A 15,779-nucleotide genomic window follows, 5' to 3' on the forward strand; every position below is an offset into this window, starting at 1 on the left:
CTATAACATTTACAGGTTTAAGCACTTATGTCAATGAACCTTGATATGTTATTACAAATACATCTTGTAGCCTTATACCAACCAAGACATGGAACATTTTTAACATCTTGACATTTTCTTGTGCCTTTTCTCAACCCTGCACTTTAACCTTGTTGCTCCAGATAACCACTGATCTGATCTCTGATAGTCATCGACTAGATTAGGTTAGATTTTAGATTGTATATATGACTATATATAGTCTCTCTATATATAGTCATACAGTTTTCCTGGGTAGGTTTTGAAGTTTTTCTTGGTGTTTTTGTATTTGGTATATATGTGTGTACATGTGTGTATGTGTGTGTCCACCTATATGTGTCCATCTACTCATGTATGGCAGTCAGAAATAAATCAATGGTGGATGCTTTCCTCTGTGATCTCCACTGTATTTTTTTATCTTTGGTACATATAGTTTGTGCTGGTTGGTATGCATATGACTGTCGGTGCATGTGCCTCTGTGTAAAGGCCAGTGGAGGATATTAGGCATCTTCATCTGTAACAATAGTTACATTGAAACAGGGTCTCTCACTGAATTGAAGTTCACTGTTTAGGGATCTATTTGTCTCTCTCTTGGTGCTGGGGTTAGAGGCATGTGCATCCATGTCTAGCTTTTTCATGTGTGTTGAGTGCTAGAGATTTGAATTTAGGTCCTCATGCTTACCTAGTAAGTGTTCTTATTTACTGAATCAACTCCCCAGCCTATTTGTCTCATTTAGAACCTGGAGCTCATTGATTGACTAGGTCGCATCATGCTGTCTGTACCAGTCAGCACAGGGTTGCACATACATGGTGTCACATAAGGGTTTTATGGCTTACACTGGGATAGTGGAGATTCAAATTGAGGCTCTCATACTTTCATGGAAAGTACTTTACTGACTAGGCGGTTTCTGCAGCCCCTTTCTTTATAAGATTTCAAATGCACAGAAAAAAAAGTTAGAAGATTACCTTGGTACATTTAAAGGAACATAATTCTAGTAGCTTTCTAGAGTTGGATAAATAGGCTTGGGATGAGCCTCTGGAAATATGATTAACTGTTTTGGGAATATAAATATTGTTTTACAGTGTCTGAACTTTGTAAAATAGTCTTGTGATGACAATTTGATGTTTTGTAAGCCCTTTTAAATTTTATTTAACAAATACTGCCTATAGATGCTTTATAAGATACCTATGGACCCAAAGCCTTGTGTATATTATTATGTTTGTATTTTTGCTTCTGGAATTGTTTTTTGTTCCTTCTCATACTTTTTTTTTCTTTTTCTGATGGGAGTGTCTCACTGTGTAGTCCAGGCAGGCCTGGAATTCATTATGTAGACCAGGCTGGCCTAGTAGTAATCTCAGTAGACCACCTGCCTCTGACTCCCACTGGGATTAAAAGTGAGCACCACCATGACCCCTTATCTTTAAAGTCATCTTTTCTACTCTTCAGGCCATCTATGTTAACAGCTTTTTGTATGTTAGTCTGAAGAATTTTTTAAAGTACAGAATCAAAAATCTTAGAGGTTTCCTGCCCTATAACATCATATGGTGTTTTAGTTTGTTTGCGCTGTGATAGCAGTATATCTAAGATTGACTCAATTATAAAGAACAGAAAGTCAATTCTTACAGTTTTGGAGGCTGAGAATGTCAAGATCAGAATGCCAGCAGGTTCATTAGCTGGTTAGCTAGTTGTAGCCCAGTCTGCTTTTAAGTTGGTACCTTCGAAGTGGCTTCCTGAGGAGACAAGTGCCCTGTCATTTTGTTGAAAGACGCATAGAATAGTTTTCTTGCACCTCTTATTGTTTCTTTTTCTTCTTTTTTTTTGCTCTAAATATTTTAATAAGATTTTTATTATTTGAATAAAAAAAGTAACATTATTGTCCCTCTTCTCTCCAACCTTTCCCTCTCTCTGATTGATGACTTCTTTTTCTTTAATTGTTGTTACACACACACACACACACACACACACACACACACACACACAAGTTATTTGTATATATGTGATTTCAGGCCGGTGGCTTGGTATTGTGTAACCAATTGAAAATTTCTTCCTTGGGGAAGAAGACCATTTCTCCTGCTCTCAGCATTCCTCAGTTGTCCGTAGTTCCTTACTGGAGTTGAGCATCTGAGCTTTGCCCATTCCATGTTAGCATGTTCATTGGTGTTGTTACTATTAGGGAGCCACGTGGATGAGACTTCATGGGTCTCATCATGACCTCTGACATTTCTAGGCGATACAGCCTCACAGCAAACTTGCTGTTCTTCTAGCTCTTAAGAAACTTTTTACTCTCTCTTCCAAAATATTCCCTGAGCTCAGGAATTGTGTTGTAGGTGGATCAGTTGATACTGGGAATCAAATCTTGTTTTCTGCATTTTGATTTATAGTTTTCTGTAATGGTCTTTGTTGCAAAGAGAAGTTTCTCTGATGAGAGGTGAGAACTAATACTTGAAGGTATAAGGGTAAATATTTAGAATGTAGTTAGGATTTTGCTGATTTTTGTAAGGTGACAGTTGTCCTCCAAGATTCATGACTTCATTAGTCCTGGATATTTGGCTAGGTTTCTAGTACCCGGCATGGTTTCTCCCTTGGTAAGAGGATCTTAAGTCCAAGTAGAGAATCACTGTTGGTTGCCACTACTGCACCCTTAGAGTTACCATGCCCATGCTTGTCCTTGTTGTGGTTCATAGTTGGCATAGCTAGCTGGGTAGGACTGTTGATTGTGTTCCTCCTTTGGAGGCTCACCTGGTGTCTTCTGGTACCACGAAAGCTAGTTCTCATGAAGAAAGCTTTCAGGTCAGATTCCACTCAGGTTCTGTAGGTCCTGTGTCTGACGTGGATGCTGTCTTCAGCAATAGGGATTTAACCTTCCACTTCTGGGATGCCTCAAAGGGCAGAAGCAATAGCATGTAATATTTTGGAAGTTTCTTAGGCAACCTCGATAACAACTTAAAGAGGGCTTCTCATGCACAGTGGAGTGTTTTTCTTCGCTTTTGTTTTTGTTTTTTTTGTTTTAAGATAGTCCATGGCTCTTGGGAGGAGCACTGTGAGTTCAGATGGGAAATTTTCATTTAAACAGTCAGTCTGTCTGTCTGTCTGTCTGTCTGTGTGTCTGTATTTATACACACAGACTTATATGTGCTGTGTTTAATTTTAGTTAGATAATATTCCTTACGACTTTTCAGATAACTACTGTTTGCCTTCCTCCTCCTTTTATATTCATGCCCCTCTCCCTAATTAAAGCCCTCTTTCTCCCATTTCCCCCATGAATTCACTTATATCCTGCTAACTGCCATCTCCTGCCCCCATAACTTTCTTGATTTCTGCAGTTGTATACTCATATGTAAAGAATTGCAGATGAGCGAAAACCTATAGTCATTTGTCTTTCTGTCTGGATTACCTCACTCAGTATGATGAATTCCATATGTTTACCTGCAAATTTTATGATTTAATTTTTTTAACAGATGAATGGTATTACATATTACATTTTTATTATCATTTGTTAGTTGAAGGACAATTAGGCTATTTCAATTTCCTAGCTATTGTGAATAGAGAGAGTGCAAAGAAGTTGGTTGAGACAAATATCTGTGCAATATGATGTTGAATCCTTTGGGCATATGCTGGGGAGTGATATAGCTGGGTCCTATAGTAGATTTGTTTTTAGCTTTTGAGGGTTCCTTCAGAGTAATTTGCAGAGTAGCTGAACAAGTTTGCAATCCTACTGACACCGAATGAAGATTACATTTTTCACACATCGCCTCCAGAATTTGTTTTTGATTTGTTGTTGATCATCTTTGTCATTCTGACTGGAATAAGGTGAAATCTCAAAGTTTTTTTGATTTGTGTTTCCCTAATTGTTAGAGATGGTAAACATTTTTGAGATATTTCTGAGCCATTTAAAAATTTATTTTAATTTTAATTTGTATGCATGATTTTTTTTTGCTTGCATATATGTATGTACACCAATATAATGCCTGGTACCCACAGAAGTCAGATATTTTAACTGGAATTACTGATGATTGTGAACTAAGTTGTACGTGCTAGGTACAGAATCCAGGTTCTCTGTAACTTGTTGCTTTTGATGTACCATACTATTAGAATTGATGACAATATATCTGTAATGTGTTGATGTTCACTATTATGTTGATGATAACTGACACTACAAGTTCATTCATTTAACAAATACATGTCTTGTATCTGGTATTTGTGTGTTTGACTCTGGGAAATTGAAGATAGTACTTTGACAGATACAGAACCATAATGATTAAGATCTTAGGTTACAAAGTCTGACCAGGATTCACAGTTCAGATTTGATGAATGCCTAACTGAATGCTGGGCATGTAAAGTAGCAGTTTGCTTTTCCCTTCTTAAAGTAGTGAGTGGAAAATCTAACATGATGCGTGCTAAATAAGAAACATTGAGATAACTACCTTATGAAGTTTCAGACTATATTACAGTAGGCTGCCTTCACTGTAAATTTCTAATCATGTTTGTTGACTTTCGTATTCGCAGATCTGTGTTGTACTTAGTGGATAATTTGTGATATGATTTAAAGGCCTCTAGTATATACTGATCCCAGACTGCCCTGTTCAGACTGGAGAAGAGGAATCTTTGGTAAAGGGATGGTTATTTTGTTACTTGCTGAGAAGTTATAGACTATGAAGCTAGAGGAGTAGATAATCAAAAATAAACTCCTTATTAAAGAATTTTAAAAGAATGGCAATGATGAGAATCATCTTGATAGTTGTCACTGGAAGATTAGATAAGGTATAAAGGTGGGGCCAAGTTGGTTGGAGAGGTTATTTTACTTTCCCAGGACTAAGATAGAATTAGAGCAGCCATAAGGAGACAGGGGTGGTTAGTAGGTATTAGGGAGGGTGGTGATGCAGGCAGAATATTTGTCTTTTTGACTGAATGGGTCAATGAGTAGGTACCATTTCCTGAAATGGACAGTTTAAAACATGAGATGGAGAGATTTGGAAAACATCTAAGTGTGTGTGTGTGGTATTTTCTATGGTATCCATAATGGATCACCTAAGGTAAAAAAAAAAAAAACTGTTTTTAAGGTTACTATATTTACTTGTGCCTTAAATTTTTACATTTTGCAAGTGAACAGATTAATTTATACAGTAGAAAAAACTAAAAATGATTTAGTGAAATTTTCATGTTCTGATTTAGGCCAAATCCCCTAGTTTCCTGAACACATTACAAAAGTTTCTTTATTAGCATTTGAACTGGTACAAACAACCTAATTTTTTTTTTTTTAAAGGAGTGACATTTTGTATCTTTTAAACTTTAAAAAAAAATTTTTTTTTCTGGGCATTGGTGGTGCAAGCCTTTAATCCCAGCACTTGGGAGGTAGAAGCAGGCCGATTTCTGAGTTTGAGGCCAGCCTGGTCTACAGAGTGAGTTCCAGGACAGCTAGGGCTACACAGAGAAACCCTGTCTTGAAAAACAAACAAACAAACAAACAAACATTTATTTATTTATTTATTTATTTATTTATTTAATGTATGTTAGTGCTCTATTTGTATGTATACCTGGATGCCAGAAGCATCATATCACAGTAAAGATGGTTGTGAGCTACCATGTGGTTGCTGGGAATTGAACTTAGGACCTCTGAAAGAGCAGACAGTGTCTTAATGGCTGAGCCATCTCTCTAGACTTTATTTTTTTATTTTATGTGTATTGGTGTTAGGATATCAGATCCCCAGGAACTGGAGTTACAGACAGTTGTGAGCTGCCACGTGGGTGCTGGGAATTGAACATAAGGTCCTCCAGAAGAACATCTAATTCTCTTAATTGCTGAGCCATCTCTCTAGTCCAACATTTGGTATTTTTGTATATACAAATTGTATTAAGTCTGTAATTAAGAGTTCTATTAAAGGGTTTTTTCTATTTTTAGAGAATATTTTAAGGGAGATTATTTGTATAAGAGTAAAAAAGTTTTTAAATTTTATCTTCATGCTTTTAATTTATACTACTGTTACAAAATTAACTAGAATACCATGACACTTGTTATATCATTCTGAAATATGAAGTGATTTTCTACAAAGAAAACTTCTCTAGTAGCTAATGCATTTCCAATACTGACATTCTAAACCATTTTAAAGTAAGTATAAAATTTTAGTAAATAGACTTTTATGATTATGTTACATAACTATGAACAGGGAAAACAGTAATAATTGCTGATTAATTCATGTTCATTCTTAATTGCTGTAATCAGTGGTATTATGCTCTATTTTGTTTGATGTTGGAAATATTTCCAGTATATAACCCATTTGAAAATTCATTAATTCTCTAGGTGAGATAAAGGGTCCAGAAATCTGTATGTAATTATTTTAGGTGACTTTGATCAACAGCCAGGGCTGAGAGTCTTCCTTATAATATGAGGGAAGGCCAGGCGGTGGTGGCACACGCCTTTAATCCCAGCTCTTGGGAGGCAGAGGCAGGCTGATTTCTGAGTTCGAGGCAGCCTGGTATATGCCCAGGAGTAGTATAGCTGGGTCCTCAGGTAATGCTATATCCAATCCCCCCTACTACCCTCCCCCCAGACTGATTTGCAGAGTGGTTGCACCATCTTGTAATACTTTCATGAGATCTCAGGTTTGAAAGATAATTTAGTCTCATTATAGAAGTAGCTCACTCTGTAGTCTTCACTAGGTTGTTGTTAAACCCTGTGCTGTTCAACATGGCAGTAACATACATATGGTGGTTGAACACTTTAGATAAGGTTGGTGTGAATTAAAGTATGGATTATGATATAGAAACACATATTTTTATATAAAGTACCTTGTCAATTTTATTTTGATTGTAGAGTGTTTTGAACATCTTGCATTGATGAAATGTTACAATTAATTTTACTTGTTTCCTTTTGCTTTTTTAATATAACTCAAAGAAAATTTAAAATCACTTATATTGTTTGCATGTATTTCTAGTGGACAAAGTGGTCCATCTGTCCTGTATTAGAACCTCACTACTCTCTGAGAAAGTTGTGCTGTCACTATTACATAGCTAAATGCTGGTATTCAGAGGTTCTCATTTGTTTCTTGAGATCTGAAGGTTATTTCTTCTTCAGTGTTATATAACCATTTGGAGGCAATCCTGAGACTTTTCTGAAGTTTGGTAGTTTGTTTTCCATTTCTTTTAACAGTATTTATGAGGCAGAGAATCAGAGCTTTTGTACCATTGTTGCTACTTCCCTCTGAACTTTATTTTGTACATAGCTTTTACTGGGGCTACATTCTAGAGAGATAAGCTAAAGAATCTTAAATAACCTTTTGGGACAATTTTATTTCCTTACTGATGTATGTTGCCAACTAAGATATTTTTCTTTTTTCTTGGGCTGCTATAGTTTTGCTTATTCATGTTTTTCTTAAATTTGGAGAACTTACTGATATATCAGATATGTCCCCCATCTCTTATTTCTGAAGTTCTGTTCTAGTTTTGACCTTCATTAAAACTTTGTCTTTCAGATTACAGTTTGGGATGAGGGAAAAGGTACTTGCTTGGTTTGGCACCACACATTTCCATATTAAATTTTACTTTGAAGTCTTAAGAGTCCTAGAAAGTAACTTTTAGCTTTAGTGACTTGAAGACTTCACAATGTATACTTTCTGTGTTTTCACCGAATTATGAAATAATGTGACTTAATTGGGTTTATAAGACTGCCAGACTCTTGAGATGTATAATTCTGGTATAGTTGATATACAGCTAAGCAGCTGTTTTTCTCTTACTTTATTCATACTATATAGCTTTCTATTTCTCTACTGTTTTTTTAAAATTCTCATCATTGTTAATCTTAAGATTTCTTCCTTTGTAGCCTTATGAATTTGTCAAAATAAAATATCTGATTTATCTGTTAAAAAGTAAACACATAGTGCTTTATGATGTACATGGCTTTATTTTCTTTTATTGTGAATTTTTTTTCTTTCTTCAAGACAGGGTTTCTCTGTGTAGCCCTGGCTGTCCTGGAACTCAGTATGTAGACCAGGCTGGCCTCGAACTCAGAAATCCGCCTGCCTCTGCCTCCCAAGTACTGGGATTAAAGGTGTGCACCACCACCGCCCGGCTTATTGTGAATTTTAAAAATAGAATTGCTTCTAATTTCTTGGCAATAACTTGGGAGATAGTAGAAAGAAGAATTGTCATCAAGCCCAGCTAGCAAAACACTGTTGTTAGATTGGGGTACTGTCTTCTTTTAGATTGTTTTTATTATTTTTATTTACATTTTTACATTTATTTATTCTGGGAGTGGCCATATTTGTGGAGATCTGAGGACAACTTGCAGGAGTTGGTTCTCCTTCTATCATGTGGGTTGGGGGGAATTGAGCCGATTAATGTCTTTATGCTTTCCAGCAAGCACCTTTACCCACAGACCTGTCCAGCTGGTTGGCTGTTAAATTGACTTAAAAAAATGCTGTAATAATGATGATGTATGGTTTCATTTCTTTAGTCTGACCCAGATACACAGATGTATACGTGTTTAGTTTTTTAAGCTATTATAAAACTTTTTCAACTAGTAGCAGTATTTATATTCCTACCAGGAATTTATGAGAGTTAAGGTTTTCTGTGTACTCATTTATTAGATTTATAGAGGTGATCCATTTTATTTTATTGTATTTGAGGCAAGTTCTCTTTATGTAATTCTGGGATGTGCTTTGTAGATAATGTTGACTCCTATGTGTGATCCTCTTGCTTTTGCCTTCTGAGAACAAAATCAGTGATACAACATGAATAGCAGAATATAGGATATTCTATATTTTGAGTATATACCAGAGAGCTACATCCTCAACCTCAGCTATCATTTTAATGGCCTTATGCGTCCTGGAACTTATATTTTGTTTGTTACATTTTAAAAAGACAGTCCCTTCTATAATTTTCACACTTCACATTCTTTTAGTTATCTCCCTGCCTTCTCCACATGTGGTCCCTTAATTCAGCTCTACTTGCCCACTCTCTTGAGGCTTGTCCTTCTGTCTTTTCCAGAGAATAACAGTTTCAGATGAATCCTAAGTTTGTTACTTTATTCTAAAGTTATAAGCTGCTATTTGGAAAAAAAAAATACCACATGGCTTCAGGTTTACTTTCAAAGATTTTGTGGTCTACAGCCTTAACTTTTTTTTTTTTTTAACTCTTTTAAAAATTTAATTTAATTTTTATTTTGACATTATTCTGAATTGGAACAGGGCCTTGTTCATACTAAGCTCTCTAACACCAACTTATATCTTATTCAGCCTTGTTAACTTTTTATTCTGAGACAAAGGTCTCAAAGCTGTTGCTGTTGCTCAAGCTGTTCTAAAAGTCACTGCAGCTTTGGCAGGCCTTTAACCTGTATCCTTCCTGCCTTAGACTCCCGAGTAGCCACCAGGCCTGACTCCTTACTCTCTCTACCTGTTCTTGTTGTTTGTACATACTTGTCTCTTACAAATTTTCTCGTCATTCCCCCCTTTTAAGATTAGAAGGTAGTTTTAGGTGTTAGGGAAAATCTCTTCCTTCATCTATAAACATCTGTCTTCTTATTTAACCTCCTTGGTTCAGTGACCCATCTGTCTTCACTAAGGTCCAGTTGGTTCATTAAATCGAAGTGATTCTTATATTTACCAGTTTGTACAACAGTTCACTTAGTTGTTCAAATCTGAAATCAGAAATCCAAGACTTAGCACCCCTCCTACAGGTTAATTATAGCTATCCATCAGCTTAGTACTGTGGTATATATAGTCCAGTATACCATTTAAGAGAAATTTAATGCAAGATGAGGCTGAAGAAGTGCTCAGTGGTTAAGAGCCTTTTGCTGCTTTTTGAGAGAATTCTTCTGTTTCCCAGCACCTGTACTGGGTAGTTCACAACCACCACTTCAACTCCAGGGAATTTGCCCTCTTCTGGCTTGTATAGGTAGGTACTCATTTCCATGTGACATGTACACACAGATAATGCACATGAATGAGAATAAAAATGAATGTTAGTTCATCAGTTCTATCTATAATCCTATCACTAACTTAAAATTTAAAGCAAAGCAGCAAAAATGAGAGAGAACCCCATTCAACATTGTAGAAATCAAGAACTAACTCCCAAAATTGTCTGACATTAGAGCCATTCTATCCACATGTCTGTACTTATATACACAAAATAAGCTTTACATTAAAAAAAAAAAGCCCATTGTAGTACAAGCTAGCTGGAGGAATGCAGAATAGCATATGAATCTTTAAAATAGGAGCAGGAGATACACCTATATAATCTTGGACTATTTCAGTGTTCATGCTATACTAAGTTTAATATGCAGGTATTTTTTAAGATCATTTATATTAGAAATATTCATACCATTTTAATGGTGAATGAAATACTTCAGCATTTCCCCTTTGGCTGTATAACTTAGAAATTTGACTAAGCAAATGCCTGAGAGTTATATGTATTTGATAATACTAGGGGCATTAAGTAGTAGACATATAAGTTTCTGTGGTAATATCTTTTCCTTTTATAACTTGTGAATGGCTTTTGTAATTATAATGACTTAATTAGTATTGCAATGGAGGCTTCACTGTGTTACCTTGAGCTCAACTGACTCTGCTGCTGCTCTACTTCCATTTGGGGTTGGAACTGCAGCTGTGCACCATTACCTGCCCACAACCCCCATTAGAATTAATTGAAAAATTTGGAGGCAAATTTAATTTTTTTGTCATTGAGCAAAACAATACATAATGAACATATATGCTAAAATCCAAAGATTGAATTTAAAACCATAGAGGAGAGACCAAATGTTTATCCTTGATATTTAAAGTTATTGATGTATCCTTTGTATCTTTGTAACCTGGTGTTTTTTTCTTAAGTTGCAATGATAGTGGGAGAAATAGAATCTAGAAATAGAATCTATATGCATGGCAAAAAACCGCCAGTTCTTCAAATTTTCCAATAACCTGTTAGAACTTATTTATATTGTTATTTAAGTAGTTTTTGATTTCTAGAAATAGTTAAATAAATTTAACACAGAGCTATACAATGTATTTTATTTCTGTGATTTGATAGAGAAATTATATCTATTAGCTAAAATATTTTATAAATACAAACTATTATAAGAGATCAGTGTTGCTTATTATGTAACTACCTTGATCAGGGAGTACCTTCATGACCTAAGAATATTTTGGTGGGAGCCTAGGTGAAACTATACATTTATTTATATTTTCATGATTATAAATGTTATAATTACATCACTCACACATATAAATAACATTTCCTTGCCCAGAGATTAAACTTCATTCTGGCATTGTAACTATTTTACATGTGCAAGAAAAGAATTAGTGGGTGGTTAAGACTTTCAGATTTAAAGACTTAGGTTGTTTTTAAAATTCAGGGTAAGGAAAGATGCTTAAGAAATAAAAACTTATCTCCCTTGGTTAACAAACAGCGTTATATTGTTAGTAGATCCTGTATACTGTATTTGGTGCCAGGTTAGCTCCAGACTTTAGGTTTTGTATTTTCTAGGATGCTTGCATGCAAATTCTGGGAAAGTTTGTTGGAAGCAGTAGCTAAACTGCTTTGTCATTTATCTTTGGATAAAATTTCTTCAGAAGAAATTTGTTTTGAAAGTGTGATCATTTACTTTTCTGGAGATTATCAGTTATGTATTCATATTTTGTTAGGATTTTAGAGAAAATCTCTCTCAAAAACCAGTCATGTGGGAATTGATAAATTAAATGTTTTAGATAATTTAAATTTAAAACTAATACAAAGCAATTATGTGTGTAGAATGGTGTACTTAAATCAGCCTAATCACTTTTTTGCTGTATTACTAATACTAAGACTGGTCTTGTTAAAAGGTAGCAGCAGTCAACTTACTTCAAATTTTACAGGTCCTATTTTCCTTTGTTAGGTATAGCACAGTTGAAAGGTTGCTCCATCTTTGCAGTCATCTTGGTTTTCCTCCCATCATCTGGGTGGGGCTTTCTCAGCTTTAATTTTTTAGCCTAATGTGTTGTAGTGCTCCAGGATTTTGCCCTGGATCCTCTTCTTTTGGAAATCCAGTCCTTTCTCAGTAGTATCCATGTGCAGATAACTTATTTTCAGCACCAAGGAACCTTGGAATTTTTTAGTCATAAGCTTAAAGTTGTCTACTGAACACCTCTTCTTGAATATAGTAGACATCTTAAACTTAACATGTTTCAGGCTATTGTTGATTTTGGCATTCCCTACCCAATTTTCCTCCGTTGCCCAGAGTTTTTATAATTATCACCAGCCATCAAGTTGCTCAAGTCAGAAGCCAACAGTTACCCCAGTTACCCTTGATTTGTTTCCCCCTCCCCCCACTGGTGTTGTCTAATTTATTAGCAATATTCCACCAACTCTACTTTCAAAAACACATTTTGAATCTTTAATCTCTTATTGCTTTCCACTAGTAGCTTAATTTAATATACTCTTTCTTGGATTTTTACAGTAGTCTTCTTAGTTCTTGTTTTTAACTTCACTGAGCAGTAAGAGCTATCTTTAAAATGCTAATCAGGTCACTTGCCTGTGCAAAACCCTCCAGTGGTTTTCCCTCATGTCTAAAATAATATTCAAACTTTTTACTTTGGCTGAGTCCCACATGATCTGGCCCCTGCCTGCCTCTCTGACCTCATTTCCTATCCTGCTGTCTTTTTCCTCTGGTACAGATCACATATCTTCTCTTTTGTTACTGTAAGTGCAGATTTATTGCTAGTTTAGGGTCCTTCCTGTTGTCTGGAATGCTTCTTGCCTTTTCTTTATTCAACCCTAAAACAGTACTGATTATGAACCAAAGACTGTTGAAGAAAAGACAATGAATGAGACACAGGTACATACTCTTGAGATGTTTTATGCCTTTGTCTGGTGGGTTCCTTGATATGGCAAACGAAAAGGATAAGTTGCTGAAGTTTTTTTAACTCTCAAGATATTTTGCATGTGCCATGTGTATGTGTGACAGTTTTGAAATTTTGCTTTTACTTATTAAATTCAGTATAAGCTACGAGAAGACCTTAACTGCCTCAAATTGTTTGAAGTGGGTTGTATAAGTGTAAACTTGTGCCTTTCACAGGGAATTTATCCTAATGTATTTTTTCTGTGTTCCTTAAGTTGTCTTTCAGTTTTCACAGCCTATATATAGTTTACTTAATTTTTCCCATGTGTTATGGCTTATCATCTTTAGCTACCATCAACATGTCTTTTAACTCTAAATTCATAGATTTTTGAAGTGTAGCATTGTATGAAAAGATACTAAAATGTTTGTCTTTGTCTAAACTCGGCCATTGACTGACAACAATATGAAATTCATACTACACCTTCCTGAAACTTTATGTCTACATTTTCCCCAGCATTTCTTGTAAGATTTCAGGTACATAGTATAGTAACTGGCCTTTATTAAAAGATAGGAGGTCTTTTAATATTTCCAAAGGAAATATAAAAACTACTGAAAATGTGGGAATATCACTTGTACATGCATAGCAGTTTGTCTCCAATTTATTTTAGTTAATTTACTTTTAACTTGTTGGGTTACATGTAAGTAACTTTCATTTTTCTGTATTTTGCTATGTTCCAATGGATCTGCTACTCCTATTTGGACTGAATGGGCCATTACAATTTGTGGAATTCTTCACTTGCTGTCTTCTGTGAATTTGTTCTGTTGGAATCTGGAACACTGGAATGATGGAAATGTTTCCATTACAAAGTAGCTGTGAGTATACTATATAATTTATACAAAACCTTGTTTATAGTCTAAGTTAAGTTAATTTTAACTTGTAATTAAATGAAATATGACCTTTAAGGAAACTTAAATTTAAAATACAGTTTTAGCTGTACTTGTAATACTTGGCTTTAAAATGCTATATTCTGATCAGGGTCCTAATTATATTCAAAATTAGCTTTTAATTTAATTGGCTATCTTTGGTCTCCAATATTTGGATTAAAAATTAGTTTATAATATTGGGAAGCGTGGACGTTGTGGTTTAGCTATAAATGTGGTACTGGTGAAGAGTGTAGACCATTTAAATCCAGATGTGTTGGTGTAATGCTTTGATATCATGAGTTGTTTTACCATTAGAATTGAAATGTGTCAGAAACTCAGAAGTTGTTTATACCTCTTGAGAGTATTTGCGGCTATATTTAAATATGAGTAAGACTATTTCTGAAGTAAAGTTAACTGTTGAGTCTCTACTCACTCGATAGTGTAACTATAAACAGTAGTTTTCACCAGTTGTTCAATTAAGAATCAGGCTTACTTGACCAATTTAAAATTAAATTTTTAAAAATTACTCATGAAATGATTGTTCAGGTCATCAAAGAATCAAAACTCTATATAGCTGCCATAATTACAGTTTACTTTAAATCCAGCATACATTTCATTTCATGAAGATGGAGGTAGCAAGATCATGGGTAATCTTAAAGTGATACAAGTGGGTCTGGGATTATAGCTTGAAAGAAACATGCCTGTTGACATTGATCATGAAAATCTTCAGGATTTATGGAAAAGAGGTGCTTTAAGCACAAATTTTTATTCTATTGCATGAGTCAAGATAATTTAAAGGAATACATAAGTGTGGAAATTAGTGTGAGCAAAGGCTCTTAGTGAACATATTTAAGGGGATTTGAATTTTTCTGTGTTTAAAACTTTATTTTGTTGCTTTAGTTGATTGGTCAGTTCTTGTTACTAACTTACTGTCAAGTGAAATCTTTGCTCTGAAAATAGGCTTCATTAATTCTTCATTCCTGGGTTTTAATAGTTATATCATTTTATTTTCAAGTCATGTTCAATTTATTCTGTATTTTTTGCAATAAATGTTTTTATTGATGATAATAATAATATAAGCTATTTGATTTGCTATGAAGAATAGTTTGTGTAATTTAAAAAAAATAGGTGAATGAGGGGATTTGTAATGTTATAGCATTGATACCTCAGTTACATGGTTCTTCTTACCTTCCTCAGCAACCGAAGAACCTTGAGGGCTATGTGGGATTTGCCAACCTCCCAAATCAAGTGTACAGAAAATCAGTGAAAAGAGGATTTGAATTCACTCTTATGGTAGTAGGTGAGATGATTTCTTACTAATTTGGAGTTCTCCTTTTGATCATCTTTGGCTAAATTTAAAAATAATATCTCAAATTACATTGAATGTATGTTGTATTTTATTGTATGTTGTATTTTATTTTATGTGCAGACATTTAAAAATACAGCTATTGCCTAATAGGATTTGTATTGCCTCTTTCTCCTTCCTTTGGTAAAAGCTGACAACTGAGAAATGGTAGGCGGTAGCGGTTGAGTAGTCTCTCCAAGTGATTCATAAAAAGGAAAGCCACCAAGTGGTGCTTACTACTGGAGGATGTTTGTCCTCTGGCTAATCACCTTCAGTGGAGTTGTATCACATGAGCACTTATGTTCAACAAGTATTTGCTTTGAATTTTGGAAAGAAGGGTATATTAAAAGGTCCTAATTCAAATGATTACCTTTCAATTTACACTCATTGTGTGGATGTCGCAGAGAAATGTTATTCTCATTGTTTTCTAAATAAGTCTGAATACTTTAATCTATAATCCATTTGAAGTATCGTTAAAGGTTATTTTGAATATAGGTTGATTAATGTCATCATTATATATAAAGAAACAGCCTGTATTTTTACCCTGGGTAAGATCAATATCTTCTCCTGGCAGTGGTAGCGCACGCCTTTAATCTCAGTACTTGGGAGGCAGAGGCAGGCAGATTTCTGAGTTTGAGACCAGCCTGGTCTACAGAGTGAGCTCCAGGACAGCCAGGGCTACACAGAGAAAA

General features: G+C 34.9%; 1 protein-coding gene across 2 annotated transcripts in view; it reads left to right on the forward strand.

Moving 5' to 3' along the window:
• The window catches only part of Septin7 (septin 7), a 63,182-nt gene that overhangs the window by 4,613 nt on the left and 42,790 nt on the right, over positions 1 to 15,779 (forward strand). The window contains exons 2-3 of one of the 2 annotated variants that reach the window (XM_028763728.1): positions 7,732 to 7,733; positions 14,940 to 15,042. In XM_028763728.1, the coding sequence (XP_028619561.1) occupies positions 7,732 to 7,733; positions 14,940 to 15,042 (105 nt within the window). Of the gene's footprint in view, positions 1 to 7,731; positions 7,734 to 13,686; positions 13,692 to 14,939; positions 15,043 to 15,779 lie in introns of both variants that reach the window. The other variant, XM_028763727.1, reaches the window with a different exon arrangement.

Source organism: Grammomys surdaster, unplaced genomic scaffold (assembly GCF_004785775.1).
Source record: "Grammomys surdaster isolate TR1022 unplaced genomic scaffold, NIH_TR_1.0 140, whole genome shotgun sequence".
NCBI lineage: Eukaryota > Metazoa > Chordata > Mammalia > Rodentia > Muridae > Grammomys > Grammomys surdaster.